The following is a 23,675-nucleotide window of genomic DNA, read 5'->3' as shown; positions in this document are numbered from 1 at the left end:
GTTTTTTATATATTGTGTTGTTCTATAGATGTTACACCTAAAATGTTTGTCAATATTACACCAATTTTTTTTTAGCGGATTAATTTAAATATTAAAGCGAACATTTGAACATGTTAAAAATGATAATATTATACTTAGGTCAATCTTGAGTCCATTTGAGTACAAGTCGACTTTTCTTCTTAGCCTATTTTCTCAAGCTAATTTTAACTTTTAAAAAGAAAAGTAAATATATATATATATAAAAAAAATCACAAATTTAATGAAAAAAAAGTTTTTACATAAAATTAAATTTGAATAACATACAAAATCAGATATTAACAAACTTTACTAAAACTTGCAATTTTCAATTAATATACCAATTCTCTACTTTTCTTTTTATTGTTCATATCAAATTTAAATCGGATATGTTTTACGATTCATTTGACACAAAATATATTTTCTAACGATTTCTCCAACTAAACACCTACTATATGGTATAGATTATATTATTTTTTTTAAAAGGTTAAAAAGTTAAAAATCACAAGATTTATCTATGGTAAAGTACAATAAGATAAAATTTGATAGACCTCAACTTTTAGATGCGTAATAACACTTTATTCCAATATTATCTAACATACAAAATTTGAAAGAAAATAATACTACTTACAATAGTATGAAAAAATTTCTATATTATTTCATTTGACACTATTCTATTCAAAAGTTCAAATTAAAAGATCTTTTTCAACAATTCTCCATCGAACATGTAACATGAAGCATCGATTATATTATTTTTTAAAGTTTCAAGTTAAAAATTGCAACATTTATTTGACACTATTCTATTCAAAAATTCAAATTAAAAGATCTTTTTCAACGATTTCTCCACCATACACGTACCATGAAGCATATATTTTATTATTTCCTAAAGTTCAAGTTAAAAATTGTAACGCTTATCTATTTTAAGAAGTCATGAGATAAAATTTGATACACGCCAACTTTTAGATTAGTCATGACAGTTTATTCCAATATTATCGAGTAGATCAATTTTGAGAAAAAATATAGTACTATTGTAGTATTTTACTATTTTCCATACTACTTTCCTCTATTACTTGTCCATAATAATATATTTTAAAAATAATGTGGAAGAAAATGCACAATACTGCATTAGTATGTACTTTTTCTCACACATATTTTATCACGTCACAAAATGATATATTAATTTACTTAATGAACTCTACATTATTCTTAAATACTACTATTGTGACAAACGATGAGTCGAGGTAGGTAATAGTAAGATTAAATTTTCATTGATATGTCAACATTTTCTATCAGTGTATCTATTGACTAAATATCGATATGAAGATCAAATCAACATTTCATTATTTCATAAAAGATTTTAGAAAATAAATTAACAAAATACTACTGAATATAATATAAATAATAAATATTTCAGCTTGTTTTAAAAACTCATAGATAAATATTTTTAAAAAACCTGTTGAAGAAAATATATTCTAATTATCCTTTTAATGAATTTTTCTTCTTATAATTTTTCCAAAAATATTCGATATTTTAAACTTAGGGTAATTGTTTTTTATTTCTAATTTTTTATACAATAAATTTATTGACCATGCGAATCAATAAAAAGTCAAGAATCTATCCATAGAAGGTGGTTGTCAAATCAAATTACTGAACATCCAAAATTTCGCTCATAGATGACCAACTCATAAGCAATAAAATCTGTTCAATAAAATTTAGTTTATGTCAGTTGAGCTATACTAATTTTTCTTACCTAAAATTTTTGAAAAACACAACAAATTATACAAATCGGGATAAAATGACCATCACATTAGGACTATGATAGAGATGATCATCCATGATTCAATAAAAATTAGATTTTAATTTGTTTGTGGGAACGAGTCATCAATCACTCTTGAGAAGGTCATTCATATAAAAATATATGATATTTATCCACAAAATTTCCATCGTGCCCACATTGAAACGGCGTCGTACGGGGACGATTATTCGAACAATTATTGGCAAATTTATTGGGGGAGTGGTTAGCCGTAGGCAGCCATTCTGGAACAGAGAAAAATACGTTGAAGTTCGTGTTTGTGGCCACCACACGTCTGAACCTGCTCCTTCTCTCTTCTTGGCTGCGATTTTCCGGCTTCAATCACTCGCCGATACTCACTTTCTTCGGTCATTTTCTCTCCCTCAAACGCTTCTGATCTTTCTTTCCTTCATTTTCGATGTCTTTCAATGTCAATTTTGTAGTTTCTTCATCTTCAAGCTCAAAAGAAAATCCGATTTGTAGGGTTACATGTAATCAGATACTTGCTTTCTAAATACCCCTGTTTCTGAAATTTCAGTGAGTGTGTTTCTATGCTATTTTATGCGAATTACTCTCCCGTTGCGGGAGCATGATGTATAATTGATTTTACTGCTGGAGAAATTCATATGGGCTTTCTTCTTGTTCTTGCCGATCGATGCATTTCTTTTCAGTTTTGTAGATTTTATTTCCTGTGCTTGGTTAGTGATTTGAAAAGTTTAATTAGAGATTAGGTGTTCAGGATCATCTCTCATTTGGGTGTAATGATATAGACTGTTTATTGGTAATCGGTTATAATTGTCAATCTCTCTTCGAAATAGCTGGACTCCGGTTGTCGAAGATTGACGGAGAATCATCTTTATGATGTGTTCTTTTTGTTTTAACGAGTTTGATTCAGCACTGGCTTCCTTGTGAGGGTGGTTATACCTCGAAATTTAAAAGCATGTATTTCTAACATCTAATATCTGAGGAGGAACTGGGGCGTGTGAATTAAGTAAAGTGACGTAACCATCATGGATTTGCTTAGTGGTAAATATGAGGCATGACCTTGATGAAAGGTAAAGAGGTCATGGGTTCAATCCATGGCAGTCACGTATCTAAGATTTTATATTCTACGAGTTTCTTTGACACCCAAATATTGTAAAGTCAGGCAGGTTGGTAAGATTAGTCGAGGTGCACGTAAGTTGGTTCAGACATTCATGGACACCAAAATAATAATAGTAATAATAACAATAATAATAAGTAAAGTGACTTTGGGGTAGGATCAAACTCCCAGGGGGTGGGGGAGGGAAGTTCGGCGTATGTATGGGACCTTTATCTTGTGAGATTAGTTGGAGTTCATATAAGATATCGATTACTCACAGTATACAAAGCAAATTGAATTTGGAGAGAAACTACTATGATTCGATTTGAACTGATATCTTTATGGTGTTATCTTTTGTAAAGTTCACTCGTGCCTTGCTTTTTCCTTTTGTGTCTTAGCATATGGAAGTTGATAATCATTTATCCTAGAGGGCATCTGACCTTTCTACTTTTTATCCCCTTTTGTTTCTAAACCCTATATTTTTGCAGGAAAACTCTTATTAAGAAACAGTAATGGAGTTTATATTAAGAGGAATGAATGATGAGGGATCTGAGTGCTACTCTAATGAAATGGACATTCAAAGATGCCCTTTCCTCAGAAATATCAATAAACCAACCTGCTTTTCCTTCTCCACCTTGAGTTTCACCTTACCGGTAGCTTCCTTATCTGCTCTACCCCTACACATGTGCAATGGCAGATCTGTTTTAGAAAATTCATTATATGATTTTGTAATTTCAGGTTCGGGGAGCGAAAGGGCCAATTTTTGAGGATGGTCCTAATTTTGACACAGCATTTAAGCTCTTTCATGGTAAAGATGGAGTTGTCCCACTATCTGAGAGAACCGGCTTTGAGAAAATATCGTCAGAACCAGAGACGGCTCCTCATTTCAACCCCTTGGCAGCAAAAGCTGCAACCATCAGTCTGTCAGCTTTTGGACCAGGAGGGCCATTCAGCTTCGGTAACTTCTCTGAGAAATGGAAGAAACAAAAGTCTGAGGCATCCAACAAGAATGATCATTCGTCAAAGGTAGACTAGATGTGCATTCTTCTTAACCTTTAAACTTGGGACACAAAGTTGGATCATCCATAGTACTTTTTCTATGGGATGCCTACTTACGTGGAGACTGAATTTCAGAATTTAATTTAATTTGCTTACGAAAATGTGATTGACGTTCAATTCTATTGCTAAAAAAGAACAAGAATTTGACAATGCATGAATATCTTGAATCTAGCATGTTTATGAAGGAAAGCTAGAAAATATGGGACTTGAACTTGTGAAACGTCACATGTGGAGGAGATAGTCTGATAATATGATGTTTGGAAGACATTTGCCCTGTCTGTTTCCTTGGGATTTGAAGGGTCCTAAATCCCATTGGATTGGAAATGAGAATTTTCGTTTGTCATCCGTTGAAATGGTCAAAGTATACCAGATTTTAAAGAAAATTATCTCATCAAAACAAAAAAAGATTTCTTAGTCAATTATTAATTTAATTTCACTAGGTTTCATTTTTCATTCACAAATTAAGATTTTAAAGTGTTCTCTTCTTGCCTGCCCCCTTTTTATAAAAAGATGAAAATGGTTATATTTGTAAAATTCGTATTTTCTTTTCGTTTCTCGCAAACAGTCCAAACAAAATTGTTTAATCAAATCAATTGCAGATGTTTCTTATTCCAAACACAACAATCTTAAGATCAGTTCTAGTTTCAGTTTGTATTACAGTTGCGTGCATGATTGAAGTTGGTAAGCCGTTGCTCATTGGCCTTCTTTCTGTATTTAGTTCATTTTTGTTTCTTGCATGTTTTCCAGAAAAAAGAAAGTTCATCCAAGCACGAGGCTCTGGGAAATGAATGGTTGGAAACAGGAAACTGTCCAATTGCTAAGTCTTTTAGAGCTGTTAGCGGAGTTCTCCCACTTGTTGCAACAGCTTTTCAGCTACCACCTGGTATGAAGCTTAAGTGCCCGCCTGCTATAGTTGCTGCTCGTGCTGCCCTCGCTCGTACAGCATTTGTAAAAAATCTGCGTCCTCAGCCCCTTCCTTCAAAAATGCTTGTCATTGCGGCCTTAGGCATGGCAGCAAACGTTCCTCTTGGTATATGGAGAGAACACACTCAGAAGTTTTCATTTTCATGGTTTGTGGCAATTCATGCAGCTGTACCCTTTATTGCCATGCTTCGGAAATCTGTCTTGATGCCAAAGACAGCCATGGCGATGACCATAGCTGCTTCTGTACTAGGGCAGGTTATCGGCTCGAGGGCTGAACGTATGCGATTGAAAGCTATTGCCGAGAAGGGAAAGGCAACAACAGTTATACCAGCACTAGAGTCTACTCCAAGCTATGAGTTAACCCAGGTGGATGCCATAGTAGGTGGTCGTTGTGGTGTAGAAAGAATGGTGTTTGATCCTCTCCGAAAGGATGGTAGGCAAACGTCTTCACCGGCAAATGTATGCTCGTAAGGTGACTTCGTATAGATACAAGCATATTACGAAATAAATGAAGTGCCATTGATATTGTTAATGGGACTGGACTTGTTATGAAATGTAGATTTAATAGATATTCAACCTTTGTCATGGCTGGCTATCATATAATGTTATGCATTACGCTTTTGAAAAGTTACCCTTTAGCTAAACATAAATGAAAAATCCTTATTAAAGACTGGTTGAATGTGAAAACCGATCTTGTAATGTAATCCCAGTTCATGTTGCCTTTTACAGAGCCCCTACAAGATGGCGATTATGGAATGAAATAGACCGTAATTATTGTGCACTGATATATAGTGAATTTCCGTGTATGATTTGTTGAGAAGATCTTGTGTTATCATAAGAGCTCTTTCAATCTTTGTATTTTCAACTCAGATTGATCAAATTTTTTTAGGTCCAAGTGTTCTTGTTTACTTTGAGCTATGTTCGAGGGTGCTTTTCCTCGTACTACAGGCATTTTTCATTCAAAATCATCACGGAGAAGACTAGTAAATTGGTCAAGTATTTAAAAAATATTTGGAAAAAGATAATAGATTTAAGGTTGTATCAGTTTAAAACTCCAAACTAATTGTATCAGCATCAGTTAAAAATCTAGACTGCCGTAATACTTTTCATCATGATTAGTTTGCTGTTAATTTTAAGAGTAAGAATAATTTTATTTAGATGATCTTGAAAATTTAAACTGCAATGTTTAATAGAGATCAAGGTATGTTGAACATGGCCTTATCTATTCAATGGTGTATCATGTGCCGGCCTAATGATGAACAGCTTTTCCAACATTACACGTTTGTCTGAAATTTTTGGAGTAAATTTTGCGGTGCTTTCAAATGAAATTTGGTGCCACCTTACATCCATTCTCTTAGGTCACCCTTTCAAGAATGCCAAAGATCTATGGTTGCTCAAAAGCTTTTTTAGGATCTTATGGAAAGAAAGAAACAAAAAAGTCTTCCAGAGCAAGGATCACTGGTTGAGCAATTATTATGTACACTTGTACGCACAAAAAAAAAATAATAATAAATAAATAAATAAATAATTTTAGAACAGAATTGTCACATGACAATTTGACAATTTCTTATTGGACAATTATCTGGACTGGACAAGGATAAGTGCAGTCCAAGCACTACCTAGCTATTTTGAAATTGCCACTTTGTCATCTGTTATATCCTGGTATAAAAGTTCTCTATCTTTTCGCTTCATTCTCAAATGCTTCCCTTATAAACAAGGGAGAATGCCTATTGTAATACCTTGGATTCTATAGCTTTCTTGTGAATTTCATACATTAAAAGATACTTTCTTGTCAAAATAATAATAGGGATCAGCCGTTTATGAATTAAGCTTTTGACGAAACTGCACAAAGTAAACAAAAAACTTTCACAAACTATTTATTTGATCAATAGACCAACTACACTATATACCATAGAGAAACTTGAGAAAAAATACGTGCAAAAGAAAACTAAAACACTGTACAAAGATACATTAACTTAGCAAAATATAAACGCAGCCATCAAAGGAAAATTACTACAAAGGTAAGTAGACTCCAAACTATGATTACAAATAGACTAAGATGCAAAACATAATTTCCAAGCAAAAGCTGTACAAGAAAATTTCAGGAACTCAGGCCCCAAAAAGCTAGCTAAGTCCACGCTTTCCACCTCGGCGCTACTCCTGCAACATCTTTTCTAATGAAAGTGAAAAAAATGAAACTAGGGATTCAAAGAATTTAGGAACTTCCCTGAGCATTATCTAGCCGTGAAGCCACTGTTACCGTAAGCTGGAGGGACAGTGGCCAAACCAGGGCAATCCCTAGCCCAATGCCCAGTTTGATGGCATTTGAAGCATTCACCAGAGGCACCACCAGAAGGGCCAGAAGATCGACTTGAGTACATCCCCCCTCCAACAGAGAGCACAGGACCGCTCATGATACTCGGGCAGTTCATTGAGCTGTGGCCAGAGCCTCCACAGCTGTTGCAGTATGTGCTCGAGTTAAGTGGTGTGGATTGAGAAGGCCTAGAGCTGCTGTACTGGTTCCCATACTGAATACCTTGGTTGGGTGTACCATATTCTCTGCCGACATTGGTAATATTTCGAATAGGTGACACGAACTGTCCACCACCAATATTCACAGATGCAGGGTCATGAAATCCAAGATTGTGTATGGCGCTTTCTGCCTTTGGGGTAACAGAACTATTGTTCTCTGCTCTGTGTTTTTCCATCAAATCTAGAAGAAACCTGGACTCCATCGAAAAATTAATGCTTTCTGCTTTCACCACTGTTGATCTTACTCTCTGTTCATCGCTAAAAGTCTCTTCCTTTATTTTCAACTTCATTATAAATTTTGTAAAAAGAACCTTACGGATGATTTCTGCAAATTTCTCATCATCTTGCTCTTCGTATTTCAAATAATACAATCTTTTTGCAGGTATGCCCATGATCTCCTCACCACCTTCTTGAAATGCAGTTACCCAAGTCAAGCCAGTATGATCCTGTATTTGCAGCTGCAGTATGTACCTGTAGTCACATTCGTCAACAGACTCATCACACCTGTCACATCTCCATTTTCCATCTCCATTATTTGTAACCTTTTTGCTACATTGTCGGTCCCCAATCATTATAGGACATGCTGTGTAACAGAAATTGTCAACCTTAATAAATGAAACAGTTGCACTAACCGTGATCCAATCTGGCTTTTCAGAGGTTCCTAACCTCTCATCTTTAATTTGAGATATGGTCTTACGGGCATCTGTTCTGCCCACACTGGCAACTTCCCTGGATAAAGAGACAGAAGGAGTACTCCTCCCTTCCTTCTCAAACCACTCTCTCAGCGTACGAGCCTCAGGGAAATCTGGCTCTACAAAAAGCTGACTTGTTGAAATGGTTCCCACTGCCTTCCCATTGAAGTCGCTTACTCTACTAGATTTCACAGCCAAAACTGGAAACAACCCCGAGTCACACATATTTTGCAATCTTTGCCCTTCCGCTTGACAGAAGTTTCCCCAAAGAGTCAATTCAACACTTCGGCCAGACATATCTTTCAACTGAAGGGATCTCTTCTGAGTCTCAGTACCATTTTTTCTCATTAGAGAAGTTGCAGGATTAATGGAAGAAACAACACCAATTACATCAACAACACTGTTGCTGTCCATGCCCTCAATCTCACTAATCTGATGGAAATGAAACTGCTGCTGCGGGATTGATTGGTCATCCTCAAAGCAAGGTTGGATTGTTGATGTGTTTTCAAGAACTATTTCGTAGTCATATTTGAGATGGTTATAGTTCTTTTGAGCAGGTTTCAAGCTTCCTTTAGAAATGAAGTAGACTTTACCAGATTCAATCTGGTTGTAAAACTGGTCAGCTACTGTATTGAAGCATGTTACACGTATTTCTCCACGGTATGCATCAAGTAAATCAAATGAAAACACTTTCCCATCACCACGAGGATTATTGTAGTGTCTGAGTTCTCCTTTTGAAGTAACTCGAGCCTTTATTGTCCACCTTCCTTGGTAAGGGTTCAGAGCAGAAATAGGCATTATCCTTGGGGCAGCTTCATTTTTCGCCACTGGTCCTCTGTTACTGTACAATGAAGGTGGCTGTTGATATGTTGGCTGAGGACAGGGATAAGAATTTAGAGGTGGCCTGGGAATATCTGATCCACTGTTGTGATATGCCATCTTCTGATTACCATATGATCCAGTTAAAGGAGATGGCCCGTTAAACCTTGTTCCAGGATCTGTCTTAGGATAAGGAGGAGGCACAACTGATGCAGAGAATCTTCCGGTCTCAGGAGGGTTAGAATAAGATCCCATATGCGGTACATGTGATTGATTCACTTTAGGCTGTTCAAGAGATGCACTAGATACATTCACCTTACCAATCATTCCACTGCCAGGTGAAGCCCCCAGGGCCCCCCCAGATGATAGGGAGTTTCCAATAAATGCACCTGTTGCCGATTTTGTTGCTGATACGGGCTCACCAATAATTCCACACATTTCCTCTATCACATCCAACTCAATGACAATTATAATCCTGTGATTGGAATTAACAAGTTATATGGAGCTTGTAAAATAATAACCCCCCTTAAAAAAAGGAAATTTAATATGAAGAAGAGTAAGAGAGCACCAACATGAACAATATGCATATATACATACATACATACATACATATATATATATATATATATATATCATCTCTTCAAAGGCAAATTCGGTAGATTTAAAAGGAGGAAGCAATAAAATGACCTTGATGCATGTGCTTTTTTGTAGACTCAGTTGAATAAACAACCGTTAAGACCTTAATATAAGGAATGCTGATGGAACCCTTCAGGCAAATTGTACACTAACAATTGAACAACATTAGACATCAAAAAACAACAAAATAATAAAACCAGAATGACTCATTTGGGTTGGAAACTAGAAATTAAAATGGTGCTTTCCTTTAAGAATGGAACCGGAGATTTACTTGAGAAGATTGAAAAGATGGCAGGCATACAATAGGGTCGCTACACTAGAAAAATTCTTAGTAGGTACGTCAAGGGGCCCTTGATCTACTATGTTTAAATTCACGACACTGGAGGACCCTTGCACAAGCTATGAAATGGATTGAGAATCAAGTTTTGTGAAGACAAGTGAGCCTTTTACTCCCTGCTTAACGTTTTTCATTCCAACGTTGTTTTCCCCAAAAACTTAAGGACGATCTTGATCAGTGAAGCAGTAGAAATTTGGGGGTGGTTTTCTGAACTATAATGACGATCATACAATGTAGATTTTTTGTACTCTGGGATGGTTATTCAGTAAATTTTCCTTCTCTCTTTCGATGTCTCTTCTCCAAAATTAGAGAAATAACTCACGAAATCCAAATTCTTCACCTAGTCCCTAGCTTTGAAAGTTAAAAACCACAGGATATAATGCAAAGAAATCAACCGTGAGAGATTTCTTATCTGCTTTACTCCTATTTTTCATAAATAATGTGACTTATCTCTTATCAACAGAAAACGAAAGAGAGAAAGGGGCAAAAATGAAGAGAGAGGTAAACTCCAAATATACACACAATCTGCACTCAAGTAGTTCCCAGTAATCAAATTTCGAAACTTAAATAAAGGAATACTAATTTCCATCTCTTTACACTACACATCGATTCCAAACTATCTTCTATCCAAAAAAGCAAACAAATATCGAAATTAACAGATTCAGTTAACCAGAAAAACTTACAGGCGTTCTTGAACGGGGTTACAAACATACTGCCGCAGTCGAACGATGGAACCTTTCTGTAACTTCCCGGACTTAACCAGTTCATTGAGCTGAGTGCCCAGCATTCCTTGCTGGAAATGGGTTCCATCAGAAACCAACAATCTGAACCTCTCGCTGCCCGATTGTTGCGAAGTGTTAACCAGTTTTAAGTCAATTACTTGTAGAATCGGCTGAAACGTCTCTGCAGACGATTCCCGCTTGCATATCACCATCACTGCTCCTTCCGTCAGCTTAGACGGCGCCATTGACGCTGCCATTTCAAGAAATGGTTACGAAACTCGAAGTCCCCAACGAAGAACTTAGTTCGTTCTTAGAAGATGAAAATTCAATCGGAGAAATGGGAATTGAATCCGAGAATGTGGAATCGACAGGAAGAAGAAGATTGGGGGAAAACGAGAGAGTATCAGTTACAGAAATTTAAAACCCTAGAAAGAAAATGGGGGAGCGCCATGAATTTGCGATGAAAACCGCGAAAATCTATTATTGTTATGGCCTTTTATGAAAATTCCAATTGTATCCCTTCAGCTTCCACGATACGCATCTCAACTCAATCGTGATTCCACGTGTCACACTGCCACGTGTAAAAGCTAGAATATAAATTTAAGGCTAAATTATACGAATGCCTCCATCTATGAAGTTTGTTTCAATTATTCCTTGAATTTTTTAAAATAAAAATAATAAATCTAAAAAATTTGAAAATTATTTTCAAAACAATTCGGGTAGGTCTTTGTGGTTGAATTCATAGACAAAAAATTTTAAATATACTTATTTAAATAAATTATCTAAATATATTGAAAAATAAATAAACAGAAGAGACATATAGTACATATGTGAACCATACATGTTATTTTCTTCCTTTCAACACAATATTCTTAATTTTATATATATATATATATATATATATTTGCTAACTTGAATCCACTAATATACTTATCGTTTGTGTTTAGATTTTGTTCATTTGAACAATGTATAAACTATATATATGTGTCTATGATTTTAGTAGCAAAAACTTTTCAAAATTGTTTTTAGAGAAGATAAAAGGAAATGAAATCGTATAAAATTTATGATTATAATTGAAACCAATACATTAGAGATGTTTTTATACTTTAGAAGTTATTTGTAATTTTTAGTATGGATTAACCTCTTAGTTATCACTCTTAATAGATGATTAAAAAAAATAAGCCCACCACTCGAAATGAAGAAAGACGACACTAAATTGAGCTTTTTGTTGAACTTTGAGGCAATGAAAACATAAGATGGTTAAAAAAAAGGTCACCAATAATATTTCACAAATCTAACTTGAGAAATTAGTAATTAAGAAATCTTTTGAATGGGCGGAAACAAAATAATTCGACAAACTGGTAGGATAACAAGCTATAGAATGAGCTATTAGCTTTAAGGCTTCAATCAAATCAAATATTTTGATGATAACAAACTCAGATTTTTTGTACTAATATTTTCAGAATTTCGGAGTTACTATCTTGTAGAGCTCGGAAAGACGATTCCAACGCAATTTGAATCGCTCAAATCGGAGTTCAAACGAGAAAGTTATAAGCAAAAGGAGATTGGATATGAAATCCAACGTGGCAGTGACACGTGGCACACAAACGGTCAAATATTGATGATGTGGCAACTGACGTGGCGGGTGACGTGACACTCAAACCGATCACTTTTTGTTGACGTTGCACATGACGTGGCAGTGACGTGGCGGTCGTGGACGAATGAGATAATGACAGGTGGCGATCACCCAACTTCACGTGCGGACGCGTGCGTGCACTGCACGTGCCTGCGGTTTCTTCACAGAATGCGGCGCGTGACGCTCAATCTCCTCCCCTGTGCGCTTGGTGCTCATATCATCCGACTATTTTTTATTTTCATTTTTATTCTCTTGTTTTCCTTTAATTTCATGATCCAATTTTCTCCAAATTCTCACCAAATTTCAGCCTTTTCAAATTTGATCTCCTTCCTAAATTGTCATCCTTCAAATCTTTTTTATTTTCCAAATCTCAATAATTCCAATTTTTTAATTCATCTTTTAATTACAAATCCTTTTCATTTTCAATTTCTCTCTTAATTACAAATCCTTTCCTTTTCTATTTTTATTCAATCTTCACCCTTCATTTGCAATCATATCCAATTGCCAAAATTTATCTCCTCGTCTATAAATTCAACTTGATTTTACTCTTCATTCATACACCAAAAGCTATTAAGTCTTAAGCTCTCAATTCTCTCTACTCTCAAATTCTTGTCCTCCTTGCTCATAAATTAGTCTAGAGTTTTTTTTGTGAGTTTTTTTTTCTGAGTGCTCAACTTGTGTATTTAGCCTTCAAGAGGTAATATTGTGAGGTTTTCTTTTAATTTTTGGGAATTGTATTAAGATGTGAGTACATCTTGAGTTATGAGAAAAAGAAATTGGTTTGATCCTGAACCAATAAAAAGGATCTTGGGTTTCTCTTTAGCCTAAGAAAAAGAGAGTCGTGTGTCGGTTTAGTCCTCACCTGCAAGAGGACTACTGAGTGAAATACCCAAGAGGAGTCTTGGAAAGTGGAGTAGGCAATTTGCACAACCACTATAATTCCCTGTGTTTTCTCTTCCTCTCTCTTTTATTTATGGTTTTCAATTTTTTGCTTCTTGTCTTAGTTATTTTTTAATATTTTATAATTGCATGATTTAATTTTTAGTGTGCTATTTAACTTTATCCTTGATTAAATTGTCTTTAAATTTGAAGTTATTATAGCTTGCATGATTTAAGTTTTGTCTTGCATAAATTTCTTTTAATCAAATTAGTGGGTTAACTTTATTGAGCATTGTTTGAAGATAAAATTATTTTTTTAAAATTTGTAGTCAACCCTATTCACCCCTCTAGTGTTGCCTTTAGATCCTACGTGAGCAACTTGATTTCTAACACGAGCACAAAATGAGAAAAGAATTATTGTTTCGTTGAAACTATAATATTTTAAATATTTGTTAAGTATTTATTAATAAGTTTAATTACAAGTTTAATCTTTTGAAATTTGAATTTGTATTTATTAAGTCCATGAATTTTCATGTCATGTCTAACATTTATTTTTTATTTTAAAAAAATATATTAATTTATTAATAAAAATTTGAATCTTATATCTAATAAAACTCCAATGTTTTAATTTTGTGTCTAGTAAATTCACAGATCCGAAAAACTCCGAATGAATCAATAACTTATTAGGTACAAAGTTTAAAATGCTTTCAAAAGTTCATAAATTAACATAGATACAACATCGAAGGTTTAAAAAACTAAATTTACAATTTAATAACTAATTAGAAAATTGGAAGATGAAAGAAAATCTTATATCTCTAAAAATAAATCATAATTTACATTTTAGATTAAAATACTGTTTTGGTCTATGTGATTTAAAACTTGTTCAAATTTAAACCTACATAGACAAAACAATTAAGCAAACAAGATATTGAGTTTGTAATCACACTTGAATGAACTTAAAAGATAATTCTAAATTATCGAATTAGATGATAAAAAATAAGCAATAGAGAACAAATAAAATAAGGTAATACTTGGGTTATCATCTTTGTACATGAAATATTTTAAAAAAAAACAGAGAGAAAAATAGATTTACCAATATGACATATTTATGATTGGACAATCTGATAAAATGTATAAAATAGGTACTCTTCGATATACACCTAAGTATTTTTTTATTAATAATGTATTAGAGTTCATAGTGATTGAATCCCAAAAAGAAATCTACGTCTAATGTAGTAAGCTTCTCCTTCTTTACTTGTAATGATAAGAATACAACCACTCATCCATCCTCTCACACCATCTTCTGCTCATCATGAAGAATTCTAACTGAATTCTATGACTAATGGGCTCAACCTGAAAACAGAAGACCACAAGTCTTCTAAAGCTTTATAAAATAGAGGAAATCTTTTATACTACGATAATATAGATAAATTTCATTATTCTTCATTTATTGTAGTCACGTTAATGCATGTTTAAAATTAGGATGAGATTCACTAACAAATATGTGGGATATATATAATATATAAAGGTAATTTATAGTGTGAACAACTAAAGTTATGATAATCTATAGTACTACAAACAAATTCCCAACATAGACTCCACATTAGGGTTGGCAAAATTCCCTGTGGGGCCCTAGATTGGGGCGGGAATCTTCGGTTTGATCGGGATGGGGTCAATGGAAAAAATTTTTCGGGCCCCGTCCGACCCCGACCCAATTTTATATAGTTATATTTTTAATATTTTATTATAATTTATATATAAAAAATAACTTATTTATATGTATGTTTTATAATGTATACTATGCTTTATAGTGTTGTAAGACCCAATATTGAATATATAAATTCTAATTTAAGTCCAAAAGTCAAGTTCAAACTTAAAATTTTAAAAGAAAAAATAAAAAAATCCCCGTGGAAAACGGGGAATGGGGTCCTGCAGGACCCGTTTCCCCGAAGGGGAATCTCCGCCCCCGTCCCCGCTTTCAAATGGCGGGGACAGGGGCAAGGATGGGAAATTTCCCCTATAGGGCCGGGGATGGGGACCCTCTCCCGGCCCGCCCCGACCCCGTTGCCAACCCTACTCCACATCAATAGCGTTAAAATATTTAAATGGATGTGATGATGTAGACCTCCGCATCATCCATACAAGTCAGCTTATAGAAATGGTCAAGGCAAGGCTAGCAATTTTATAACACATCTTTCAATAAAGCTTAAACTTAGTCATTAGAGTTCATTTTAATCAAAATTGGCTAAATTATAACAATAATTTTAAATACAATATGTAATAAATAATAATAATCTTAAATATAATATGTAGATATATTTTCAAAATTTATCGTGAAAATGCTAATAAATAACCCAAAATTTTTGAAAAAATAAACAACAAACCCTAGGAACTAAATATATGTTTATATTAGTAAATGTACTAAAATTGGACATTTTAAAGTGTATAAACTGGAATTGAACAAAGTTAAAATATTATTTTAGTTCATATACCTTGAAAGTTATTATATATCAGTTTCTTTACTTTCAATTATCCAATTTTAGTCGATATATTTCAATAAATCTTAAATTTAGTCTCCAATACTAGTTTATTGTTGATTTTTTTTATATATAAAATATTTAATAACATTTTTACAAGAAAATTTGAAAACATATTCACATATTGTATTTTTATACATGAAAATTATTATTATTAATTAATTTTGCTATAAATTAATTTTGATAGACTAAATTTGAGATTTATTAAAAGTAGGGGACTAAAATTAGATAATTGAAAATACACCAACTACAACTTAACAAATTTCGAAATCAAAGTATTGGCTAAAGTGATATTTCAACCTTATTTTTTAGAAGAAAACAATATCTTTTTTGTCTCTAAGTTTCCGCCTTTCAATATGGTTTTCATTGGGTTCATATGTTTCAAAACGTTACACTTTTAGTCATCAGATTTTGTATTTGATTTCAATTAGTCTCGATAAAGACAAGTAATTTGGATCAATGGGTGTCGTTTGGTTGCTTTCTTTTTTTGAATATATGTTTCAAAATGTTAAAGAGGTTTAAATTTCGTTTTAATTTGGTTTATAGGTTGAGATTTTGTTTAAATTTCGTTTTAATTTGGTTTATAGGTTGAGATTTGGTTTAAATTTCGTTTTAATTTGGTTTATAGGTTGAGATTTACGCTCTTAATCTTTTTTTTTTTACTAAATATCAAATTTTCAGTTTAATATTTATTTAAATAAATTTTAAAAGTTAAAAGAATTATAATTAATCAAGGTCACATTTACCAAACCATAATAAAAATTGGTGCAATCGTAATGAAATTTCATTGATGGATAAATTGTAATAAGTTTGAATCGCAAATATATTTGGATTGCCTTTGATTTCGTTTACTTAAAATTATGAATTTTATTACATTTACTGTTATTGTTATATACGAAGGTCAAACATTAATGGTAATAGAAACGGTAATAGTAAATATGTCAAAATTCATAATTTTTCCTATATAATAGTCACAATAATGATAATTATAACAGTCATGGTAATGATTGACATAATTTCTACATGCATTAGATTGAGCACACTCCACTCGTCAATCAATTTGCGTTTTTTATTATAGATTTTAAAGTGGGCCCATGTGTCATACGAATACCGAACACGAGTAAACAATACCAAAAGTAATCAAACGAGACCTACTTTTCACATTGCTATTGATTTATTACCTTTTCACTAAGTTAGATGTGACCTAAGTTTAACTATTTTTCATCACTATTAAAAGTAATTTTAAATTTTTACTTCATAATTATTTAAAATTAGTGAAAAAATCAGGTTAAAAATATAAATGATAAAATCTAGGGTCAAGTTAAAACAAAACTTAAATTTTAAAAATAAAATTGTAATATTTTGAAATATCCCAACTAAATTGAAATCAAACTCAAAATAGTTTGAAAAAATATAATTGGAAATGAAACTAAAATTTCATTTTATTTATTAACCATCGAAAAATTTTCGCTATAAATATGAAAAGGCCACGTGGCCTGTCGCCATGGAATTATAAATCTTTTTAAAGTTCTAATACATTGTCCAAACATTCATAAAGTCCAAAAAAGAAAAAGAAGAAAAAAGAAAAAAGAAAACAAGAAAAGAAAAGAGTCGATCGTCTCCCCTCTCTTCTGCAAAATAAAATCTAATCTTTCACCTGGTCAAAGGGACTCCGATCACCGGATAGATGTTTCCGGTGGCCGGAGCTATCGTCTCTTCACAACTTAGAACTTTGTGCCGTACATCACAGAAATCGGAGTGATTAGCTTTCAATTTCAGTACTCTGATGGATTCTGAGGACGATGAGGTCTCTACCTCTGAGAGGACGACGAAGGGAGGTTTTCTAGCTTTAACTATGCGATGGTGTGCCGCGCTTTTGCTTCCAGTAGTTTCATTTTTTTTTGTGACTCTATCGTTGAGTTTAGTTGCAATTTTTGTCGCCAATTCGTCAATTACAAGTCCCATTTCTTTGCGCTCTCAGTGCAAGATTGTTTCCAGCAGTGAGTTTTTCTTTTGCATCTTCTATTTTAGTTTGTTTTCAAATCAATTTTGATAGTTTTGGTTTTGGAAGTGACGAGGACGTCCTGCTGAATACTGAGTCTGAGACTATCTGACATTGAAATAGTAGGTTCTATCATCTAGGTGTTTATAATCACAGAATGATTTGTAGACTGTTCTAAGGTTGGTCTATATATCTTCTCGTGAATCTCGTGACTATGGATATAACTATTATTTTATTTTGTAAACAATGAATCTCGTTATCGAGTTAGCGGATGGAGTAATATATGTACAAACTTATCTTAGAATTGACTCCGTTTTCTGGATAATCTAAAAACTAAGTCAGATATCAATGACCATATAACAGAAACGACGGTATTCTGAAAGTGCAACATTATCTTCTCGATTAGGGGAAGTATTAGAAATTGTTTAGAGTTTAGATATTTTGATTCATAATAAACTTGGGGTTTTAACTGCTGTCAGCTCTCATTTCATATTCATGGTATTTCGTTATTCTTTTAGTCTTCTATGAAAAGAGGCAGTTGGCTTCACCACCTATTCTGAGTGATTTTTCTTTTGGCAGGTGTGGACCTTAGGTCATCTAAGGTTTGTGAACTTGGGCTACTGAATTATAAAGCCAAGAATGTTTTCTATCCCTATGAAAGAAATAAGTTTAGATGTCGTTATGATTACTACTGGGCGTCAGTGTTCAAGGTTAAAATGATTTATTCTCAGCTATATCTCTTTGGCATTTTTGCTTCAATACACAACTTAATACTTATCTTCTGGCAATAACCTTGTGCTATTATGAATTTGTTTATGAGACATCATACAATGACGTAAATTTCTAACCATGTTGAAGATTTGTGTTTCTTCTTTTCATGCCCACGACTCATCAATGAATTCTGATTTTTTTTTTTGATATATAGATTGCTAATTGATACCTTATTCTTTAATTATAGGGTTGCATTTGCTTTACATGTCATTTTACAATATTTATTGAGCAATATTATGGATTTAGTTCCTTTAGAAGTCTTTGAACATTTTTGGGAAGCAATGAATTATGGACACAACATGGGACTTAGATATGACACAACAATGACATGATTATGTCCCATTTTTAAGAAACTAGGACATGGACACCGCAAAGATACATCCAATAAATATAATTTTAAAAAATTATACACTTTACACATTATTGCTTTAATGATACTCAACTATGAAAGGCGTTTGCTTCTAGTAAAAACCTTTTTATTCAAGGGGGGGAGGATGATATTTATCCAAATTGTACTCAATGGGATGGGATACCGACTTACTTTCTGATTGTGTTAAACATTGTCTCTGTTTTCAACTTTGAGAAAACTATGAGCAATTTTCTATTGGAAAGAGTTGAATGAGGGAGGGGATGCTCGTCCAATTAGGTGGGAGGTAGTCTCATGGTTGATTGATCAAGATGGGTTGGGTCTAAGTAATCTGAGACTTTTTTACAAGGTTCTGCTAGCTAAATGGTTGTAATGATCGTTGTAATGATCCCATGTGGAATCAAACTTTCTGTGGCATGAGGTCAGTGCGATTAAGTATGGTCCTTGTCCTGTTTTAAGGCATTTTCAAAAAATTCTTGAGTCTCTTTCTTCAAGGAAGACTCGAGTTCACTTTTCTAGGAAAATTGTTGGGTGGCTAATGAATTGGTGTATTGCTTCTTCTTAATATGCCTATACTCTTAATATTTGGTGGAGGCTTGATACTTTTGGGATCAATACGATCATTTTATTTTTTACTTGATTAGGCCTACATCTGTTGTTTTTCTGTCAAAACCTAACTCAGAACGCAAAAGCGTTGGTTGAATGCAGTTAGTGCACCTTTTTTTTGGAGTTTTGGGTAGAAAGAAGGACTCTCCAAGGTGTCATAGGCGGTAAATTTGGGATATTATTGTCGTTGTTTCTTCTTCTTGAGCACTCTTTCCAAATGCTTGAGCACTCTTCTTCTTTTTTTTTTTTTTTTTTTAAACTTATGGGTTCCTTGGGTCTTCCATTTGTAGGTTCAGTAATTCAATCAATTCTTTGTTCCTTGCAAATTAAAAGAAAAGGAAATACAAAACCTCTGAATGTCTGATAGTGACCAACAAGCGTTTTTTTATTACTAATTCAATTCTCCATGCATATCCTCCACGCTCAAATCGTGTTATATGATAGTTAAAGTATACCAATGAAAAGTCTGAAGTAAGATCAGAAAGGAGACATCAGCGAGATGATCAGAATGGAGTTCCTAAAATTGCAAGTTTGAAACCTTATCCTGGTAATGCTACGGATGTGGCGCATTTTATGGAATAGTTACAAGTGTTGTAACTTGCTACAGATGGTCTGGTTCTAATCATTCATGTGGGGACGTGCGAGCGGGGACGTCCTATACAAAGAGTTTGTATAAGATCTGACCACGAAGTGTTAACATCTCGTTATATAACGTCGTTTATGACATAGAGTTCACTTCACTAAGATGACCATAAGTAACATGACCTCAATCCTGAGTGAGTTGAGAACTCCTGCCTTTGAGGGTGGTCCTTTGATTTGCATGGATGCGAGTGGCTAGATCGCCAACTCAAACCTACCACTTTGGGGATTCGTCTGATTTGGGAGCGGGGAACTCAACTACACAAGATGGAATTCACTCCTTCCCCGAAGCAAGGGTAAGTAGATAGATTGCTCCCTTAAGGGCTGATCTCGGGGCTTGAACGATGTGGCCACAGAAATAGTAGGACTATATTGTATTGTTCATTAGAGGGATCAGTGGTACTTAAGAAGTTAGATGTAACTACAGGGGCAAAACGATAAATTGGCCTAGTTGTACTTATGAGCATCTGTGAAGGGTTATCGTACTGTTGATTAGTTATATCCGATGGACACAGAAATATATCTGTGGTAAGAGAGTTCAGCTGTCAATCTTTAGTGGAATGCCTGGTAGTTAACGGATGGTGGATCTCGTGGCTAAAGAGTTTAGTCAGCTATTCACGTACCATTGAAGCTTCGAGTCATAGATCCATAAGGTCTCCTTAGTAGCTCAATGGATTCAAGTTGAGAATCAGTTTTTGGGCCAATTTGAAATGTTCAAATTGACAAGAGGGAGTTCGATTATATATGATGTGATTGAATTGGTTAATAATATATAATATGATTGACTTTATGTATGAGATACATTAACTGGAGGAAAATAGATATAAATATGATTTATATCTAATGGAGGAGAAAACACTATGGTTTATATGTGATATTAAACTATAGGTTAATGAATATAATATGATTATATTTATTATTATTAATTGGACAATTATGGGATAATTGGCTGCCGTTTTCTTCGTAACCATGTATTAATGGGAAGTTCCAATAAGTTTTCTTAACTGAAGAATAAAATGAAAATTGTTTTCATTTTGCAAGACATCATGTAATTTGCTCAAGAAAAGTGTGTGCTGCCTATAGCTTAGTAAACTGAGAGACTATACGATAGCTCGAATTTACTACACGATCGCATACATGCGCACACATCTTCTAAACGATCGCCTTCGTTTTACTAAATGATCGTATAGCGCCCGAGCATTTACTAAACGATTGTATAAACGATCGCTGCCTTTTTCCTACATGATCGTGTACTTCACCTAAACGATCAAACATTTTGTCTTTCCATTCTCCCACTTGCTTGATCGTTGTATACGATCTTCATATCCTCCTCCCCTCTACCAAATCTCAACAGAGCCCATTCTTTGGATTCTCACACCGAGAATACCGAGGGTTCTAAGTGGTGGTGTCGTCCCAATTTGCTTTTGTTCATGTGGAGACCGCCCATGAGGAGACAATCGGGTGTTGGTGAGCGATTAGCTTGACATTCCAGTGAGAGCGAGAGTACCTGTTCCCTTGGAGAGAGCGAGATTTGGGTGAAGAAAAGAGTCTTCAACTGGTACATATCTTTTCTCTCTATTGTTTATTGTTCTAAGCATGCCGGTAATTTACAGTACGATGCATATCTGTATGTTTAAATGTAAATGTGGTAATTCTGTCACAATGTATTTGGAAAGATTCGCTTTCGCTTAGAGGTACTATTGTATAAGGGTTCATTCAATTCACAACAACAAATATAAACATTAATTCTTTCTTCACCCAGTCAGTTTTCTTAACTGAAGAATAAAACTCCTCTATCTAGTCTAAAGAAATTGTATCTTGAAATGCATGAATATTAGATATGAGTTAGTTGTGAAGGGTTCTCACCCATAGTTGGATGCTCGCATGACACCCGTGAGGGCAAGCCAAAACGAAAGTGGGATACCTGGAACAACGCATGGGTAATTAAAAATTCATAATTTTTTTTTATCCAACATTTATCTTAAAAGGAGCATCTGACGCATTACTAGTTTAGAAAAAAGGGAATGTTTTGAGAAACGAAAGGAGTTGTTGATAAAAGGCCTGCTGCATCTGAAACTGAACATTAGTCCTTTTAGAAAAGAGTCAATTTGAGTTACATTTTCTAAACTCTTGTCTCAAGATTATGACTGAATATGATGAGAGGCGAACTCTGTACACTTAAGACAAAGGAGATAACAAAGAATTATTTTGGAATGCTCGAGGACAAGCATTGTTCAAATTTGGGGGTGGTGATAACTTATAGAAATACAAGTTATTTTTGCTCTTAAGTTGGAACAACTAAGGTTTTTAATGATAAATTCTCCTCATTTTTAGTAGAAACGTATGGAATTACTCAAACATTAGCAAACTCATGCAAAAGAAGTTTTATTACTAAATATTGCGGCGCTAACGCATTGTATTGCAAGATCTTTGCAGAAAGCTAAAGCATAATCAAGAAGTGCCACAGGGAAAGCTCTAACGCATGGGCCATGCGTCAGAGAGAATTCAATGCAGAGAAGATACATTGATCCAGGCTGATTGTGTCACATCACCACTTGCAGTATGGGCATCTACAGCAGGCGGCATCTGAAAAGCTTCCAAGAGTCAGGCGGCTAACCAGGGCATGGACTTTAATGCTGCCCATTCACCAAGTGGACAAGACCAACGCCTATAAATAAATGAAGTCGCTCCAGAGTTCGCAGACAGTTAGATAGTACATAGAAATTTATCAAGACTCTCACTCTCTAATTAGCATAGTCGTAGTTTAAGCTGTGCTGTGGTGCCAAGACAATCAGAAGGGTTGAGAACCACCACCATCATCGGTCAAGGAGCGGAGGAAGCCAAGCTTGAGAAAGACACTTCGTCCAACTCCTATACAAGTGATTGTACACAACAGAATTGAGCCAAAGATTTACAAGTACTTCTGGTGCTTGACTCAGTTCCTTTTATCTCATTTATCACTTTCATTGCATTTGATTGAATATTGCTTTTGTAAAGACAATTTGCTTCTTTATAAAATTCATATATTTGATCTATCACATTTTGCAATTGTTTATTTTTGTTTATGTTGAATTGCATTTATATTTTATGCAAAACTTCATTTCAACGCTTAAGCCAACTTGTACAATTGGTAAAAGCCATCTTTAACTTAGATTGTTCAAGAGAATAACTAAGCCGCATCAAGTAGGACGCCTAGTACATCTAGAGATAGACTTACTGGTGTCTATTGCATTCTGTGTTAGACGCATGCATCCTAGAGATAGGTTTTGTATGTTATTCACATTGAGAAGCTTTGAATAAAGTTTAATGCATAAACAAAGATAAGCAAATCATCTCATCTCTCATCACAATCAAATTCTGGTTTGTGTACACTCATCTTAGACCGACGCATATCACTTACAATAAAAAACCATTTTCGCATGATCCATTTAATCACTACTAAACTCTTTTGTATCTTCTTGCACAGGCATAACACTTTAGTGTAAATAATACATTTTTCTCATATTATTTAAGAAAACCCCTACAATAACTACAACGCAAAGGTCTGCGTTTGTTTAACTGAATCCCCGAGTTCGACCTTGTACTTACCAGGAACCTAAAATTGGATTTATACTTAGGTCTGGTTTAGG

The 23,675-nt window shown here is 34.2% G+C and overlaps 3 protein-coding genes across 6 annotated transcripts; 2 read left to right on the top strand and 1 right to left on the bottom strand.

The window, feature by feature from the left end:
* The first annotated feature begins 1,986 nt into the window (after positions 1–1,986).
* On the top strand, positions 1,987–5,658 carry LOC120091115. 2 transcript variants are annotated; one of them, XM_039048955.1, is made up of 4 exons: positions 1,987–2,175; positions 3,377–3,541; positions 3,627–3,914; positions 4,695–5,658. In XM_039048955.1, exons 2-4 carry the CDS (start codon positions 3,401–3,403, stop codon positions 5,340–5,342), a joined length of 1,077 nt encoding a protein of 358 aa, XP_038904883.1. In that variant the 5' UTR covers positions 1,987–2,175; positions 3,377–3,400; the 3' UTR covers positions 5,343–5,658. The 2 variants fall into 2 exon arrangements, with proteins under 2 accessions (XP_038904883.1, XP_038904884.1); XM_039048956.1 differs by lacking the exon at positions 1,987–2,175 and adding an exon at positions 2,189–2,344.
* Positions 5,659–6,723: 1,065 nt separating this feature from the next.
* Positions 6,724–11,085, bottom strand: LOC120090391 (replication protein A 70 kDa DNA-binding subunit A-like). Its single transcript, XM_039048021.1, has 2 exons — positions 10,571–11,085; positions 6,724–9,389 (listed from the first exon to the last, which is right to left on the bottom strand). Exons 1-2 carry the CDS (start codon positions 10,864–10,866, stop codon positions 7,106–7,108), a joined length of 2,580 nt encoding a protein of 859 aa, XP_038903949.1. The 5' UTR covers positions 10,867–11,085; the 3' UTR covers positions 6,724–7,105.
* Positions 11,086–17,202: 6,117 nt separating this feature from the next.
* Positions 17,203–23,081, top strand: LOC120091229. Of its 3 annotated transcripts, none has more exons than XM_039049155.1 (3): positions 17,203–17,661; positions 18,243–18,373; positions 22,483–23,081. In XM_039049155.1, the coding sequence occupies exons 1-3, from the start codon at positions 17,448–17,450 to the stop codon at positions 22,495–22,497; spliced, it is 360 nt and encodes a 119-aa protein (XP_038905083.1). In that variant the 5' UTR covers positions 17,203–17,447; the 3' UTR covers positions 22,498–23,081. The 3 variants fall into 3 exon arrangements, with proteins under 3 accessions (XP_038905083.1, XP_038905084.1, XP_038905082.1); XM_039049156.1 differs by lacking the exon at positions 22,483–23,081 and adding an exon at positions 19,698–20,051; XM_039049154.1 differs by lacking the exon at positions 22,483–23,081 and having other exon boundaries at positions 18,243–18,583.
* Positions 23,082–23,675: the final 594 nt, after the last annotated feature.

This window comes from Benincasa hispida, chromosome 11 (assembly GCF_009727055.1).
Source record: "Benincasa hispida cultivar B227 chromosome 11, ASM972705v1, whole genome shotgun sequence".
NCBI lineage: Eukaryota > Viridiplantae > Streptophyta > Magnoliopsida > Cucurbitales > Cucurbitaceae > Benincasa > Benincasa hispida.
The sequence above is the reverse complement of the archived record's forward strand: the minus strand, read 5'-3'. Positions and strand labels throughout refer to the sequence as shown.

What these genes read in the sequence shown, in the direction of transcription:
- LOC120091115 (XM_039048955.1), top strand. Translation starts at nt 3,401, where the DNA reads ATGGAGTTTATATTAAGAGGAATGAATGATGAGGGATCTGAGTGCTAC. An exon ending in CCTTGAGTTTCACCTTACCG is followed by an intron (nt 3,542 to 3,626) that starts GTAGCTTCCTTA and finishes TTGTAATTTCAG; the next exon opens with GTTCGGGGAGCGAAAGGGCC. An exon ending in AGAATGATCATTCGTCAAAG is followed by an intron (nt 3,915 to 4,694) that starts GTAGACTAGATG and finishes CATGTTTTCCAG; the next exon opens with AAAAAAGAAAGTTCATCCAA.
- LOC120090391 (XM_039048021.1), bottom strand. Translation starts at nt 10,866, where the DNA reads ATGGCAGCGTCAATGGCGCCGTCTAAGCTGACGGAAGGAGCAGTGATG. An exon ending in AACCCCGTTCAAGAACGCCT is followed by an intron (nt 9,390 to 10,570) that starts GTAAGTTTTTCT and finishes TTCCAATCACAG; the next exon opens with GATTATAATTGTCATTGAGT.
- LOC120091229 (XM_039049154.1), top strand. Translation starts at nt 17,448, where the DNA reads ATGGATTCTGAGGACGATGAGGTCTCTACCTCTGAGAGGACGACGAAG. An exon ending in GTGCAAGATTGTTTCCAGCA is followed by an intron (nt 17,662 to 18,242) that starts GTGAGTTTTTCT and finishes TTCTTTTGGCAG; the next exon opens with GTGTGGACCTTAGGTCATCT.